At 55.5% G+C, this 15797-nt stretch overlaps 4 protein-coding genes across 4 annotated transcripts; all 4 read left to right on the forward strand.

Moving 5' to 3' along the window:
• Positions 1-85: 85 nt before the first annotated feature.
• Positions 86-1864, forward strand: C8A04DRAFT_10743 (DNA glycosylase; the record flags this gene model as incomplete). The annotated part of the gene is made up of 1 exon (XM_062776697.1): positions 86-1864. The coding sequence occupies one exon, from the start codon at positions 86-88 to the stop codon at positions 1862-1864; it is 1779 nt and encodes a 592-aa protein (XP_062638761.1).
• Positions 1865-2675: 811 nt separating this feature from the next.
• Positions 2676-9062, forward strand: C8A04DRAFT_10712 (SEN1 N terminal-domain-containing protein; the record flags this gene model as incomplete). The annotated part of the gene is made up of 4 exons (XM_062776687.1): positions 2676-3028; positions 3093-8634; positions 8706-8904; positions 9010-9062. The coding sequence occupies 4 exons, from the start codon at positions 2676-2678 to the stop codon at positions 9060-9062; spliced, it is 6147 nt and encodes a 2048-aa protein (XP_062638762.1).
• A 938-nt stretch (positions 9063-10000) lies between these two features.
• Positions 10001-11859, forward strand: C8A04DRAFT_10685 (L-Aspartase-like protein; the record flags this gene model as incomplete). The annotated part of the gene is made up of 3 exons (XM_062776679.1): positions 10001-10403; positions 10562-11585; positions 11670-11859. 3 exons carry the CDS (start codon positions 10001-10003, stop codon positions 11857-11859), a joined length of 1617 nt encoding a protein of 538 aa, XP_062638763.1.
• A 1759-nt stretch (positions 11860-13618) lies between these two features.
• Positions 13619-15601, forward strand: C8A04DRAFT_10673 (malate synthase; the record flags this gene model as incomplete). The annotated part of the gene is made up of 5 exons (XM_062776674.1): positions 13619-13979; positions 14088-14665; positions 14740-15140; positions 15226-15456; positions 15544-15601. 5 exons carry the CDS (start codon positions 13619-13621, stop codon positions 15599-15601), a joined length of 1629 nt encoding a protein of 542 aa, XP_062638764.1.
• Positions 15602-15797: the final 196 nt, after the last annotated feature.

Raw genomic sequence — 15797 nt, forward strand, 5'->3', positions numbered from 1 at the left:
CGTAGAAATTTACTAACAACAGTTAATAACTAGAATTGATACTAAACGTTACCTACCTCACCTGCATCAAAGCATTTTGTTCACAATGCAGACACGATCGGCAACAAGCGGACTCAATAATGCCACAGCCACCGGCAATGTTGTGGCGCCCATCCGACCGACACTCAAGAGGGAACCTCCCACAGCCGCCGGCGTGTTGATTGAAGGGGGTGTCCAGAAGTCAAAGCGCAAACGCAATGCGAAGCAAGCCGGGCCGCCTGTCAAAGGGGGTTGGGAGCTACCTCATGGCATGGGGGTCGGGATAACTGGAACAAGCAACGCACAGGCTCAACAACTTGAACCTGCATCTGTCTTGCCGCCAGACACCAATACGTCAAATACTCAGATCCTACATCAAGGTCAAGCTGCCGGTGCCCCACAACCTGTGATTCAGTCACAGCACAACACTCCCGGACAAACCAGGCAGACTCGCCTGTCCCTTCGAATCACCAAAGTAACTACCAATTCCGAAACCAGCGCTAAGAAAGCAAACCCGTTGGTGATCAAAGCAGAAGAACGTACCGACACCTTGGTCAACCTGGATGATCATCGCCTGGCCAAACGCGTGCGATTGTCTCGGGCGGCCAAACAACTAGCAACCAGTGCTCTGAGTCCACCCAACGAGAAGTTGGGTATCACTAGTGTTGGTGTTGAAACTAGGGATGTTCTCAATAAAGATACTCTGAAACTTGTGCTCATCAAGGGTGTTGCGATCAAGGACAACGCGGTTGTCAAAGTTGCGGGGAATATCGTTGTTGATGCTAGTAATCTCCTTGACCCTAACTATCGGCAGATGGTGAAGAGGGGAAAGGAAAACCCGTACGGACTGACGCCTGGGTTCACCCCATACCCGTACCGACGGGTCCCTACGGCTGCGGCCTGCGAGGAAGTCCATAAGATTTTGACAGATCTGCACGGGGAGGTGAAGCAGCCCGAAAAGATGCCCGCAGCGTCTCTCACGGTCGCAGGCTGCGGTGAGGTCCCTTGCGTACTTGATGCCCTGCTGAGGACCTTGATCAGTGGGAACACCCAGATGGCTCGTGCAAATGCGGCCATAAGGAGCTTGGTTGAACACTACGGGCTCCGAAAGGAAGGAACTGGCGCTGGAAGCATCGCATGGGATAAGGTCCGCTCGTCTTCACACGAGGAGCTTGCACAGGTCATCCGGGTCGCCGGTACCGGCCCCAAGAGAAGCCGCCATATCAAGCAAATTCTCGACATGGTTCATGACGAAGGTGTAGAGAGAAGCAGAACGCCGCCCCCAGGTATCGCCGCGGACCCGAGCAAGGAGGCGGAAGCTACCGGGACGACCGCTCAGAACTTCCTCTCTCTGGACCACATGCACAGCATGAGCAAAGATGAGGCCCTCGCAAAGTTTGTAACCTACCCTGGTATCGGCATAAAGACGGCCGCTTGCGTCACTCTATTCTGCTTGCAGATGCCTAGCTTTGCCGTGGATACACACGTCCACAAATTCTGCCAGTGGCTCGGGTGGGTTCCTAAGAAAACGGATCCCGACAACTGTTTCCGGCACGGCGATTTCATGGTCCCGGATCATCTGAAGTATGGGCTTCACCAACTGTTCATCCGTCACGGCCAGACATGCTTCAAATGCAGGAAAATTACCAAGCCAGGAACCAAGGATTGGAACGAGGCGCCCGACTGCCCGTTGGAGCATCTGCTTGACCGGAGCAAAGACGACGCCGGTTCGACACGGAAACGGGAGGTAAAGACCAAGAAGACTAGGGCCGAAGCGGTTGGCTCTGAGAGTGGTGAGACTACTGACGAGGAGGAGGAGATACAGGATGAAGAGGAAGAAGTGTGATGGGCGTCTCCTATGAACAAAGGATGTTGCTTAACCGTCTAGCTGGGAACGGGAAAATGGAGAGTGGGGCGCGTGGGTAAGAGTAGGAGGGAGTGAGAAAGAAAACCGGTGCGAAGAACAAAGCATGGCAAACGCATCAGAACCACATTCATGGCAAAGAACGAACGGGGAGAGCTGATTTGAGAGGCTTCACAACTTTGCGAGATATTCCTGCATCGGCTTTATTTTCAAGAAAGCAACTAGCAAATATGGCACATGTACACCCTACTATTAGTTAGCAATGATTCGTAGCTTCTTCCAGTCTCTTGAATTCATGGCTCCCCTTCGTTTCCACTGCTCCATTGAGGGCGATGCCAAGCAGCGCTACTTTGCCCCACTTTAATGCCCCACAACTCAACGCGTGCATTGAGATCTTTCGCGACTGCCCGCCAAGGCGCCTTGCCTATTCGTACATCCAAGAGTGAAGAAGGAACACCTTCTTTTGCTGTTTCGCAGCCATCTGCTGGTGGCACAACGGCGGGATCTTTCTTGGGAAGCCTTGGGATATTTCGGGGGCCGAACAGTGCTTCTCTTCGTGCTGGGCACGCCTTTCTTACTCAACGGCCCCCGGTCGGCTTTCTTTCCATACCTTCTTCAGCATCGTCCCGTTCCTCGCGGCCGATGCCCCAAGTTCCTGTCCACCTCATTCTTGGGAACCGGCTTTAGTTCGCCAAATGATGATTGAAAACCCCTCGATGGACATTTTCTAGTCGAAATCTCAGTTCAACGCCATTCAAAGCGATAGCTCGATTCGCGCCTCACCGGTCCCACCATGGAGTCTAATGCGCTTCTCGAGGCTGCGATTGCGTGGCATCGTGATTTCGAAGATCGCCCGCCGGATGCCCACCTCTGCTGTCCAAAAATCGACGAGGACGATACTTCAATTTACGATGATCCTGGCCCCGACGAAGGCGGAACGACTGCCGAAGAGAAGCAGCGCCGGATCGAAGAATACGAAACGAGGTTTCAGAATGTCTACAATCTCAGCATTTTGATGGGTCTCGGGAGAGAGGTTGCTGGAGAATGGTTGGACAATTGGACACAGACCGTGGAGGCCTGCCTTATGCACTGCGACCAATGCGTGAGGAACTGGCATAGAAACCGGGACTCCTACCTCAAGGGCTTGTAAGCGACATCTCGTTCCTCGCATTGCCACAAGGACTAGGCTAATTATTCCTTCTTCATGTAGACATCTGGCCCCGGAAATGGTTGATTATATGCGCAAGGTGCTGGAAGATTTCGACAAGCAACGCATCGACAAGGGCCTGAAGCGAGCGAGAGAAATTCTCGAGACCCAAGGCCCTATGACGACGGCCAAGTTGGTTGGACACGATACATCCGCTGTCTTGGCCCTTTTCGAGGCACTTTGTAGCTTCGAGTATGCCACCCGCCCAGAAAGTGCAGAGAACTTCACGTATGTTTTCGAGCACACACAACAAAGGCGCCCGTTGCGCATGCAGGGCGGCCTCATTCCGACAATGACCTACTTCCTCTTCGACGAGTCCTCGACATCGTACAAACAGAGATTTGCGGAGTGCGCCTGGGAGAAGCGGACACCGGGCTCCATCTCGGATCAAGAATGGGATTGGGCTATCTCTCCTTATTTAACTACTGCGATCCAAAGGTCATCCCTTGCAAGAGGGATGCCGACGCCGGATAAGATCCGAAGGTTCTGGCACGGCTTCTCTTTCGTTCTTCGAGCGTTGAGCGAAAAACAAATCATCAACTTCCTCCGGGCTATGGAGGTAACCCCGAGTGTTTATTTCCTTGCGATAGAACACTTTTCCACGGACTCAGATGAAGCCTTGTCCATGATTCTGTCGAGTCTCCAAGCCCTCATGGAGAAGTCACCGAGCGCCTTTTGGTCCGCGTTCGATCAAGTGACCCCCAGCCAACTAGTCGAGGAGATTTTCAAGAGCCCGGCTTTCCGACGCTTCTTAAGCAAATCATTGGTACCGGACAGGATGGTCACCGAGGGAGAAACACAGAGCCCGATTTTGGCTGTTTGGATGAGGGCGTTCATCCGCTCGCTGCCTTCGATGCAGCGGTCGGATGTCTGCGAATCGCTCTTGCGGCACCTCTTCGATACCTTCCGGCGAGACCCCAGCAGCGACCGAGCCGCTCAAGCTACTTGCACTCTCGCTGGTTTAGTTACCCTCAGCGAGTCGCTTGATGGCTACCTGCATGGGGAAGACGACTTTGATACCGGCACCGCACTGATCATGGTCAACCAGCTGCTCAACCGCGTGGTGCAGTACAGCGAGGTGATCATCACCGCCGCTAGCCTCAAGCCCGGCGACACGTTTAACGTCGGCATCTCCAAGACGGCTATGGGTATCATACATTCCGCACTTGCGCTAGATGCAAAAGCAACTGAAATCGAATGGAAGGCCTTGATCAAGGGAATTCCAGTGCAGGACGCAGTGAATCGCGACTCGGGGAAGTTGTGGGAATGCTTCTTGGAGATGCTCTGGTACGGGCAACTCGGCCACGTCGAGCTGGCGGAAGCCATGCTGATGGCGACGTTGCGCCTCAGAAGCATCGAGAGGTTCATTCCCAAGCGGAAAGAACAGCTTAAACGTGAGCAGCAAAAGTTCAACGAGAGGTATCAGCAGCAGACGACGGCAATTGGAAGAATGCTTGGTCGTCTGTCAGATTTCAAGCAGGAGGACCTGAACAAGTTTTGCTCTGGTCCGCAGAGCCCGACCATCCATCCCATCGTATCGACACTAATCCACGGTGAGGAAACCATCCGTGAGGCTGGTTTCGAGTTACTCAAAGCGACCACTGGCGAAAGCCTACCGTCTGAAGCAGTAGAGAAGATGCTGGAGAGCCACTTCGGTTCTTTCCTAGATTCGTTCACGGAAGCGGTGAACAGAGTTACCGCAAGGAAGGATGCTAGTAGCCCTTGGAGCCATATGCTCCCAACACTGAAATGCTGCGAGTTTGTGTTGAACGGCTTGTGCGATCCCTCCGCGGGTCAGTTGCGACGCAGAACCCTGAGTCAAGAGGAACACGCTGCCGTTAAGCGTTGGTGGGAATGCGCTTGGCAAACTGTCCATCACTCATTTAGGATGATGAGGATATGGCACGAAAAAGTCGACAAAAAAATCATGGAAGACTTTTGCCGAGACGTGATGGAGCTGGGCAACAAGCTCTTTGCTCAAGACGGAGTCGTGGCCTCCGCTCTGAGCCAACACAGCGGTGACGATGCTGCACAAACGAACGGGGAGGCCACAGCAAACGCTATGAGAAGCGTCCTAGCCCCCCCGAGAAAGTATGCATTTTCCCTCGCCGACATGTTGCAGCTTAGAGACAAGTACCTCATCGCGGGCATCATCGAGATGGTAAAAAAGCTGCTTACAAGGCTGCAACAAAATGACATGGAATTGCCGCGTGACGCTACGGCACACCTTGGCAGCATGCTGAAGAGGAGGAAGCTTTCTGACGGCCGGGTGGACTATCTCCAAAAAACAAATCTGACCAATGAGCAACGCATCGAGCTGCTCAAGGCGCTTGGGGAGGATGCTGTGATCGAGGAACAGTTCATGGGCAGCAAACCTGGCGATAAGGATGGCAAGGAGCGGTTGAAGCAAAGCAAGATTGACTTCTCTAAGGGGGCGCTCAGTGTTTCCGGGGCGCACAAGGACCGCTTCGCCGACATTACCCCCAACTTCGAGAAACGGGGGTCGGCCCTGTTGGCAAAGCTGACGGAGGAAGGAGGGGCAACAAAGCCCAAACCGCCACCCAAGCTCGACCAGAAGGCCATTCTTGCCAATCAGATGTCTATCAAAGAGGCAAGGGCACGGGAAAAGGCCGAGAAAGCAAAGAGGGATGCAGAGGCGATTGCCAAAGCAAAGGCTTTGCGGGCCCCGCCCAAAACGGTACCCGGAGAAGGTTCCGGCCTCCTTGGCGTGGCTGGTGTCCGAGGTAAAGACCATGCTCCTGTTGTCAAGGACGAGATCATGGTGGGATCCTCCTCGGAAGAGGAGGATGATTCTGAAGACGAGCGGATAGCGCTCAAAGCCAAGGCCGGGAACAAGAATCTCAGCGACCATGAGCGTCGACGCCTGCTTATGATGGCCGAGAAGCGAGGCCCCGTGAAGAAGGTTAAGCTGCAGAGATCGGCAAAGGACATGCGTGCCCGCTTGATTCCTCCCATGGACGTCCTTCATCAGGCCATCCTGGAATGGGACATTTTCCACGAGGGCAACGACCCCCCCAACGGGTACCGGTGCGAGGGCGTCTCGGATGCCTACACCGACCCGTCCAGCTACAAGCAGACTTTCTTCCCCCTACTCATCAACGAAGCATGGCGTTCGTTCGTGACGTCGAAGGACGAAGCCACGTCGAAGCCGTTCAACATGAAGGTGCTGAGTCGCATGACTGTCGACAAGTTTATGGAAGTTACCGCGTCGGTACCGGCCAATACTAGCAGAGAGCGGGGCTTGTCAGAAGGGGACATCGTCATCGTTTCAAGGGGAGAGGATCCGCTTAATCAGCCCACGGAGTTGCACTGTCTCTCGCGTATCTGGAAGACCACGTACAAGAAGGACATTGTCGAAGTTGTTTACCGGCTCAACGCCAGGGGCAACCAGATCTTGCCGGCCCTTCTTCCGGGTGCGGAATTTCACGTTGTCAAGATCACAAACATGACAACGATCGAACGCGAGTACGCAGCATTGGAAAGCCTGCAGTACTACGATCTGATGGACGAAGTGCTCAAGGCCCAGCCGTCTCCGATGCTCACCTTCAGCGATGAGGCGATCAAGGGGGTGATGAATAATTACCAACTGAACCTCGGCCAGGCGCGTGCTATCTTGAACGCGAAGGAGAACGATGGTTTTACTCTGGTCCAGGGTCCTCCGGGCACTGGAAAGACCAAAACTATTGTTGCCATGGTCGGCTCTCTCATGACGGGCGTTCTTAAACCCTCCAATGGTGGTGCTGTGCCGCTCACTCGCCCTGGAGCTCCGCCGACGGGACAAGCGCCTTCGAAGAAGCTCCTGGTTTGTGCCCCCAGCAACGCTGCCGTGGATGAACTCGTGCTACGTCTGAAGGGGGGGATAAAGACAATGACCGGAGCATCTCACAAGATCAATGTCTTGCGTCTGGGCCGGAGTGATGCGATCAATGCTGCCGTCAAAGATGTGACGCTCGACGAGTTAGTTAAAGCTCGGATGGACACCGAGATGAACAACAGCGGTCCCAGCGACCGTGAGAAGCTGCATCAGGAGGCGGGGGCGCTCAAGGAGAAGATCTCGGAGCTGCGTCCGCAGTTGGAGGCTGCCCGAGCCAGCGATAATCGCACTTTCACCATGAAACTACAGCGCGAGTTTGATGATCTGAAGCGTCGCCAAGCACACATCGGTGCCAAGATCGATGCTAACAAAACCAACGGGAACACATTCGCGCGTGAGGTGGAGATCAAGCGCCGGCAGATCCAACAGGATATCCTCGACAAAGCTCACGTTCTGTGTGCCACGCTGAGCGGTAGTGGCCACGAGATGTTCAAAAACCTCAACGTGGAGTTTGAAACGGTCATCATTGACGAGGCAGCGCAGTGTGTGGAGCTGAGCGCTCTCATTCCCCTCAAGTATGGCTGCTCCAAGTGCATTCTGGTCGGTGACCCGAAGCAATTGCCCCCCACGGTGCTCTCCCAGTCGGCCGCGAGATATGGGTACGACCAGAGTTTGTTCGTGCGCATGCAGAAGAACCACGCTAAGGACGTGCACCTGCTTGACATGCAGTATCGTATGCACCCGGAGATCAGCAAGTTCCCCAGCAAGGAATTCTACGAGGGCCTGTTACAAAACGGCGCCGATATGGCCCGGCTTCGCGTGCAGCCATGGCATCAAAGCGAACTCTTGGGTCCGTACCGGTTCTTTGATGTCAAGGGTTCTCAGTCTCGCGGCCCCAAGAACCAGTCACTGGTCAACGAGGAAGAGCTCAAGGTGGCCATGCAACTCTACAAGCGATTCCGGACTGACTATAGCGGGGTCGAGTCGAAGGGCAAGATCGGCATCATCACGCCGTACAAGGCTCAGCTGTTCAGACTCCGCCAGCGATTCACTGACGCATACGGCGAGGGCATCACCCAGGATATCGAGTTCAACACCACGGATGCTTTCCAGGGCCGCGAGTGTGAGATTATTATTTTCTCTTGCGTTCGAGCCAGTCCGACTGGTGGTATCGGTTTCATGACGGATATCCGTCGTATGAACGTCGGTCTGACCCGTGCCAAATCATCGCTGTGGATTCTGGGTGACTCCCGCGCGCTGGTGCAAGGTGAATTCTGGAACAAACTCATCCAGGATGCGAAACAGCGCGACCGCTACACAGGGGGCGACATTATGTCTCTGCTGGATCAACGTGGGCGCCAGGTGCCGCTGGAATACCCGATTGCGCAGCCCTCCGAGTTGCCTCAAAATCTGCATGCTATGGACTTGGATGACGATGCGAGTGCACATCGCCATCGTGCCTCAGAGATGGACACCCCCGCACGTCAAGGCCCCGGTGCAGCCAGACCGCAGCAGGCAGGTCCCTCCACCCCTGCTCCCGCCGCCCTCCCATACCGCGGGTCAGGAATTGGGGGCCTGAACGAGCGTGGCGAGGCCACAACGATGTTGCCGAGGGGTGGAGGTGCGCCCATTATCCAGTCTACAGCTGGATCAGCTGGGAAAAAACGAGCACGGGACGACCATGACGATGGCCGTCCCGGCCCCAAGAAGGTTAGTAGATGGGCGACCCTAGACCCCTCACTGGTCCAGATGGAATCTTACTGACAAACCGCTTCTACTAGGCGAACACTGGCCCAGAACGAGGCCGCTCGAACGCGCCGGGCGGCCCCGGCAAGCCCAGAAACCCTCCGCCTGCCGTTGACCCTTCTGCGATGGAGGTGCTGGGTCTCGTACCTCCGGAACGGGCGCCAGCCCAACCATCACAACAGGGTCAACCTCGTATTCGACCGCCCAACGGTCCTAGGCCGAATGCAGGCCCGGGTCCAGGGCCTAACGCACGCAGGGTGAGTAAAATTCTTGTCTAGTAGACTACACTCCGACAACCTTTTTATTAACTTGACGACTTGCTTTAGGGCCCACCACCAGGAGCGAAGAAAGGACCCGATCCGTTCATCAGGCGGAAACCGGGTAAACGCTGACAATAATGTTGGCCGTATGTATAACTGTGTGGAATGTCCATTTACCATGATCTTTTCTTTCCTTTTTTCTCGTTTAGTTTCAGGGTGAGGGTGTCGAGGTTCGGGCGTCACTCCCAACAGCAGATAGGCCGGCGCATAGCATAGATCCGGTTTGGGATTTTTCATAGCGAAGGGAATGACCGGCCGCGCCATCTATTTTTCTAACCGGCGAGGCTGGTTGAGGCGCGTAGAAAGCCCATGGGGTTGGTCGAGGATCCCGTGGCATGGTATGCGTTTCCATTGATAGGGGCTGGGCGGCATGGGGCGGCCAAAACCGCCTCGCTCCCACTACGCCGCCCACGTTCCTGTGCTCACCAATGCCTCTTTCACCCCACGACGCAGTTCCCGCAGTGCATTTTACGACAGACACCGTCAGGCACCCAGTTTATGACCCTATTTTGAATGTGCCTTCTTGATCGGCGACTGTGGTTTCATTCGATTCGAGTTTTACGCCGATCTAGCCACTGTTCTCATCTTGTCGCCTTCTGGAGGCAGTCCGCATGCCCCTTTTTTCCGGTTGTTTTGTTTGTATTCCGGCCGTTTTCAGGGGTCCAGTTGCTCCGGACAGCGGCTAGCGACAGGGGTTTGGGCCACGAGGCGAGCGAACATCCGGGATCTCCCGGGCCGAGACACAAGTTCGTTGGGGGCGGAGACGACCGGGATCCGCCCATTCCGACAATTTTTGGCGACCGATGCGGGAAAAAAAAACGAAGAGAATTAGATCGTTCTTTTTGGCGCATCGTCGTCAACCTCGCGGTTTGTTAAAAGGTTTTAGTGTTTTCAATTGAACCCGACGCGCCACGGGGTACATTGCGGCAACTTTTTAGACGTCTGATCACCTTCCTGACCCGGTCACAAGGTCCAACTTTCCTTATTACGTAGCCAGGGCGACTTCCACCATGCTTCGATCGGTGCGTGTGTCCGGGCCCGCAATGCGCGGGAGCCTAGGTGTGCCGAGGGCAGTTGTCCGGCCCCTCAGTAGCACATGCTTGAAAGTGAGCTCCCGCGCATCATCGTGGACCCCCGTTTCGTCATTCACCACCTGCCCTACGAACCCCGCGATTCAGCACCAGCGATACTTCCACGGCAGCGCGACAAGGATGGCGGCCCAGACGAGAACCGAGAGCGATGCCTTTGGCGAGATCCAGGTGCCCGCCGATAAGTACTGGGGCGCCCAGACGGAGCGTTCCCTCGAGAACTTCCGCATCAACCAGCCCCAGGACCGGATGCCGTCCCCCATTGTCAGGGCATTCGGTATCCTGAAGGGCGCTGCGGCGACTGTTAACATGCGCTATGGCCTTGGTACGCTGCTTCTCTTTCCCCTTGCTGCAATGCTCCAAAATATGCTCTAAGATGTGCTCTACGTTTCCTCGTGGTGCATGGTACTGTACATTTGGTGCAATTCCCAGAAGGGGAGGGACTAACATGACGGGGCCTTGTTTGGGCTTCCTCTCCATTAGACCCCGCCATCGGCAAGGCCATCCAGCAGGCCGCCCAGGAGGTTGCGGACCTCAAGCTGCTTGACCACTTCCCCCTTGTCGTCTGGCAGACCGGCTCCGGCACGCAGTCCAACATGAACGCGAACGAGGTCATCAGTAACCGGGCCATTGAGATCCTTGGCGGGACCAAGGGCAGCAAGAAGCCGGTGCACCCCAACGACCACGTGAACCGGTCCGCCTCGTCCAATGATACCTTCCCGACCGTCATGCACATCGCCGCCGTCCTCGAGATCGAGGGTGAGCTGCTCCCGGCCCTCCATAGCCTGCGCGCCGCCCTCCAGGGCAAGGTCGACGAGTTCGAGGCCAAAAAGATCATCAAGATCGGGCGCACCCACTTGCAGGACGCCACCCCGCTCACCCTGGCGCAGGAGTTCAGCGGGTATGTGGCGCAGCTCGACTTTGGCATCAAGCGGGTTGAGAGCGCGTTGCCGGACCTGCGGCTCCTCGCCCAGGGCGGCACCGCTGTGGGGACGGGTATCAACACGTTCGAGGGCTTTGCCGAGGGCATCGCGGAGGAGGTCAGCAAGATGACGGGCACCGAGTTCAAGACGGCACCCAACAAGTTCGAGGCGCTGGCGGCCCACGACGCCATCGTCCAGGCGCACGGCTCCCTCAACACCCTCGCCGCGTCGCTCACCAAGATCGCGCAGGACGTCCGTTACCTTGGCAGCGGTCCACGCTGCGGGCTGGGCGAGCTGGTGCTGCCGGAGAATGAGCCCGGTAGCTCCATCATGCCTGGCAAGGTCAACCCGACGCAGTGCGAGGCGCTCACCATGGTGTGTGCCCAGGTGATGGGTAACAATGTGGCTTGCACGATTGGTGGGATGAACGGCCAGTTTGAGCTCAATGTCTACAAGCCGCTGGTGATCCGCAACTTGCTGCACAGCGTCCGGATACTCGCGGACGGTATGCGCAGCTTTGAGAAGAACTTGGTGGCGGGTCTTCAGGCGAACGAGGAGAAGATTTCTAGCATTATGAAGGAGTCGTAAGTTTTTTTTTTTTTGTCTCTTACATTCATCCTGACCCGCTACCCGGTCAAAACATTCGTTAACTCTCTGGTCTCAACTAGGCTCATGCTCGTGACCTGCCTCAACCCCAAGATCGGCTATGACATGGCCAGCAAGGTAGCCAAGAACGCGCACAAGAAGGGTTTGACTCTGAAGCAGAGCGCCATGGAGCTCAAGGCGCTCACCGAAGAGGAATTTGACACGCTCGTCAAGCCTGAGCTCATGGTTGGGCCCAAGCCTTACAAGGGCTAGATTCTACAGCCGGATACATAAACGCCCAGCCAACACAAAGCGATGCTCAGTAAGCGCGAGGCATCCGCCGTTTTGATGATGGGCCTACCTGCGGAGGAGCAGCCTTATCTAGTGGTTTCTTCACGAACTTAACGATGATGTACGAACAGCGAGGTGGCTTTCCATGTGGGCGATGCTCGAATACAAAATACACGAGAAAACGACGTTGCTGGGACCAAATGTAGTTGGACGAAAAGAGACAAGCCCACTTCATCTTGTCCCCAACATGATATAGAGACAAAAAAAAAAACAAGAAAATGTAACCTATTCAACAAAGTATTCCCCCCTCCCGCGCAACATTGTGCTGTAGCATCGCTTAACCATTCCATCCGCACTTACATACATACTATGTAGTAGAGAGTACTGTCCCTGGCGGTTACACGGGTCTCGGGAAGTGTCGGCTCACCCGAGAACCGCCAAGGTCCTCATCACTCATCGGCTCTCAACTTCCAGCTCAAGGACCTCGGCACTGATCGGAGCTCTGGCCTTTTATGTGGGGCATTTCTCCCCCGGAAATAACAGCCCTGGGAGGTGGGGCGCCTTGGCCGAGAACGGATTCTTATCGCACCAAACGTTAAGTTATCTTACAGTGCATAGTTATTCGACTGAGGTACTTGTTTGTTGCGCTAAACCATCATCAGCATCATCTGCGTCGGACTTATGTAGTCACGGTAGTGTATTGTAACAAGAGCGACGGATTCCGATAGCCGTGCTCGGGAATCGTGGCGTCCGGGGAAACGGCTCTGGAGCACGGCGGGGTCCCGAACCCGTCGATGACCTCACTGCCTACCCGTACTGTGCGGTTACACCGTATGCGTTCCGCTCTCTTGGATTCCATCCAAATGTCACATGCAAGTACACCACGCAATTGCACGAAGGTACAACACCGGGCGACGAAGACAACGCTCACTTCCCCACGACCGAGCCCCGCCATGACCAATGGCGCCTCTTCCCCAGGCCCGAACTGACCGAAATGGGGGTAGGAGGTGAGGAGATAGCGGTGATTGTGGGCGCGATGGGGTAATAGGACAGGGATTACACCAACCACGGCGCGGTGCCGACCACATGCAAGTCACTCCAAAGTCTTTTTGGGCCAGAACTGTAAGCCGGGGCATAGCTGCGATTGCCGTTGGAGCGGCGAGCGGCCGTTGCCGACGGTCTGGCGAGGGCCCTGCTCTTTTTCGTCATCCCTTGTTATTCTTGACCCTCGTGTTATTATTTTTTCTTTTCTTCTTTTTTTTTCCTTTGCCTTAACCGTTTCTCCTCTTGACGTCGTCATCGAAAGAAAAAAAAAAGTGACGGGGGATAAACAAACAATTGGATTTGAAGATCCGCCCTATCGGTAAGTTCAGCGCTCCGTGTTCGGACTACTCCGGGACCTTGCGATGCTTCATGTTTGGACTTGATACACTCATACCCGTTTTTGTCCATTGAGTAATTGTATCCTCCATTTCTATCTCATATTGACTCAACAATCGGCGGGTTTCCTCGGAATTTGTTCTCCAATTCGGAATTTGTTTTCCTCTTCTTGACTCATATAACATCATTCATCCAATTTATAAGTCGATACTTACATTCCGTATTTCCAGATACCTACTTGCCCTACAATCCCAAAGCTTAAAGCAGGAGGTGTGACTGTCCAAGGTCACCACACTGCTATCACGCTCAGCACCTAATCTACACACCACACACGTACCTCGGTTAAACCGAACCAACAACCATGGCCAGCACCCAGACCATCCTCCAGGGCGTCAACGTCTTGGGCCCCATCCAGGACTCGCAGCGCAAGATCCTCACGCCGGAGGCGCTTGCCTTCCTGGCCCTCCTGCAGCGCTCGTTCAACGGCACGCGCAAGGCTCTCCTGGAGCGCCGCAAGATCCGCCAGGCGGAGCTCGACCGCGGCGCCCTGCCCGATTTCCTGCCAGAGACGAAGCACATCCGCGACGACCCGACATGGAAGGGCGCGCCGCCTGCTCCTGGTCTTGTGGACCGCCGTGTTGAGATCACGGGGCCTACGGATCGCAAGATGGTTGTTAATGCGCTGAATGCCAATGTGTGGACGTACATGGCTGATTTTGAGGGTATGTAATCCGTAATGGACGAATTAATGACCGGAGTTGGTCGGATGACGGCTCCGAGCTGGCAGGGGAGGCAGAGAGAGAATCACGATCAACTAACTTCCGAGACAGACTCGAGCGCCCCGACGTGGGACAACATGGTGAACGGCCAGGTAAACCTGTACGATGCCGTCCGCCGCCAGGTTGACTTCAAGCAAGGGCCCAAGGAGTACAAGCTCCGGACCGACAGGACGCTGCCCACGCTCATTGTGCGGCCGCGTGGCTGGCATCTCGAGGAGAAGCACGTCACAGTCGATGGCGAGCCCATGAGCGGGTCTCTCTTTGACTTTGGCCTGTACTTCTTCCACAACGCCGCCGAGGCCGTCAAGCGCGGCTCCGGTCCTTACTTCTACCTGCCCAAGATGGAGTCTCACCTCGAGGCCCGCCTGTGGAACGACGCCTTCAACCTGGCCCAGGACTACATTGGCATGCGGCGCGGTACCATCCGCGGCACCGTGCTGATCGAGACGATCCTGGCGGCGTTTGAGATGGACGAGATCATCTACGAGCTGCGCGACCACAGCTCGGGTCTCAACTGCGGCCGCTGGGATTACATTTTCAGTGTCATCAAGAAGTTCCGTCAGAACTCCAACTTTGTGCTGCCCGACCGCAGCGCCGTCACCATGACTGTCCCGTTCATGGATGCCTATGTACGTTTTTTTTTCTCTTGTTGCTTTTCAGCCTTCTGAAAGCACTCCGACTGACACGATATTCCCACAACTAGGTCAAGCTCCTCATCCAGACCTGCCACAAGCGCGGGGTCCACGCGATGGGCGGCATGGCAGCCCAAATCCCCATCAAGGACGACCCGGCAGCAAACGAGAAGGCCATGGAGGGCGTTCGGGCGGACAAGCTGCGCGAGGTGCGCGCAGGCCACGACGGCACCTGGGTTGCGCACCCGGCGCTGGCGGCGATCGCGACGGACATCTTCAACAAGCACATGCCCACGCCCAACCAGCTCTTTGTGCGGCGCGAGGACGTCAGCATCGGTGCCAACGACCTGCTTAACATGAACGTGCCGGGCAAGATTACCGAGGAAGGTATTCGCAAGAACCTCAACATTGGCCTTGGGTACATGGAGGCCTGGGTTCGCGGCGTCGGTTGCGTGCCCATCAACTACCTCATGTACGTTGCCCCTTTTCTGCTTTCCTGGTGATTTTTCTCACTGAGTGGACCGTTGCTAACCAATTTTGTTTTCCTCCGACATCAGGGAGGATGCCGCCACCGCTGAAGTCTCGCGCAGTCAGCTCTGGCAATGGGTGCGCCACGGCGTGACCACGGCCGAGGGCAAGCGTGTCGACAAGGGCTACGCGCTGAAGCTGCTCAAGGAGCAGGCGCAGGAGCTGGCGTCCAAGGCCCCCAAGAGCAACAAGTACCATCTGGCTGCGCAGTACTTTGCGGGCCAGGTCACTGGGGAGGACTATGCTGACTTTTTGACCTCGTGAGTTTTCCCCTTTTTTTTCGGCGTGTTATTGTGATGGGTGACATCGTGCCAAAGACCTGATAACTAACAAAACGGTAAACGTAGGCTGCTGTACAACGAGATTACGTCTCAGGAGACGCCAAAGCCGGCCGCTAAGCTCTAATCGGGTTGGTCTGTCAAGAGTGAGGACGAAGCTGTTTGGGTGTGTTGGCTTTGGGGTGTTGTTGATTGTAACAAAATTGCGTTTTGCCTGGGTTTAGTGTCGTGTATAGCTCTGGTACAAAATCGAAGGTTTATGTTAAGTCAAATTGGAGTGACTTGATCACGGCACGAGATGAGGATGACCGCTCCCTACTTAA

This window comes from Dichotomopilus funicola (genome assembly GCF_033296635.1).
Source record: "Dichotomopilus funicola strain CBS 141.50 unplaced genomic scaffold C8A04scaffold_16, whole genome shotgun sequence".
NCBI classification, from domain to species: Eukaryota; Fungi; Ascomycota; class Sordariomycetes; order Sordariales; family Chaetomiaceae; genus Dichotomopilus; species Dichotomopilus funicola.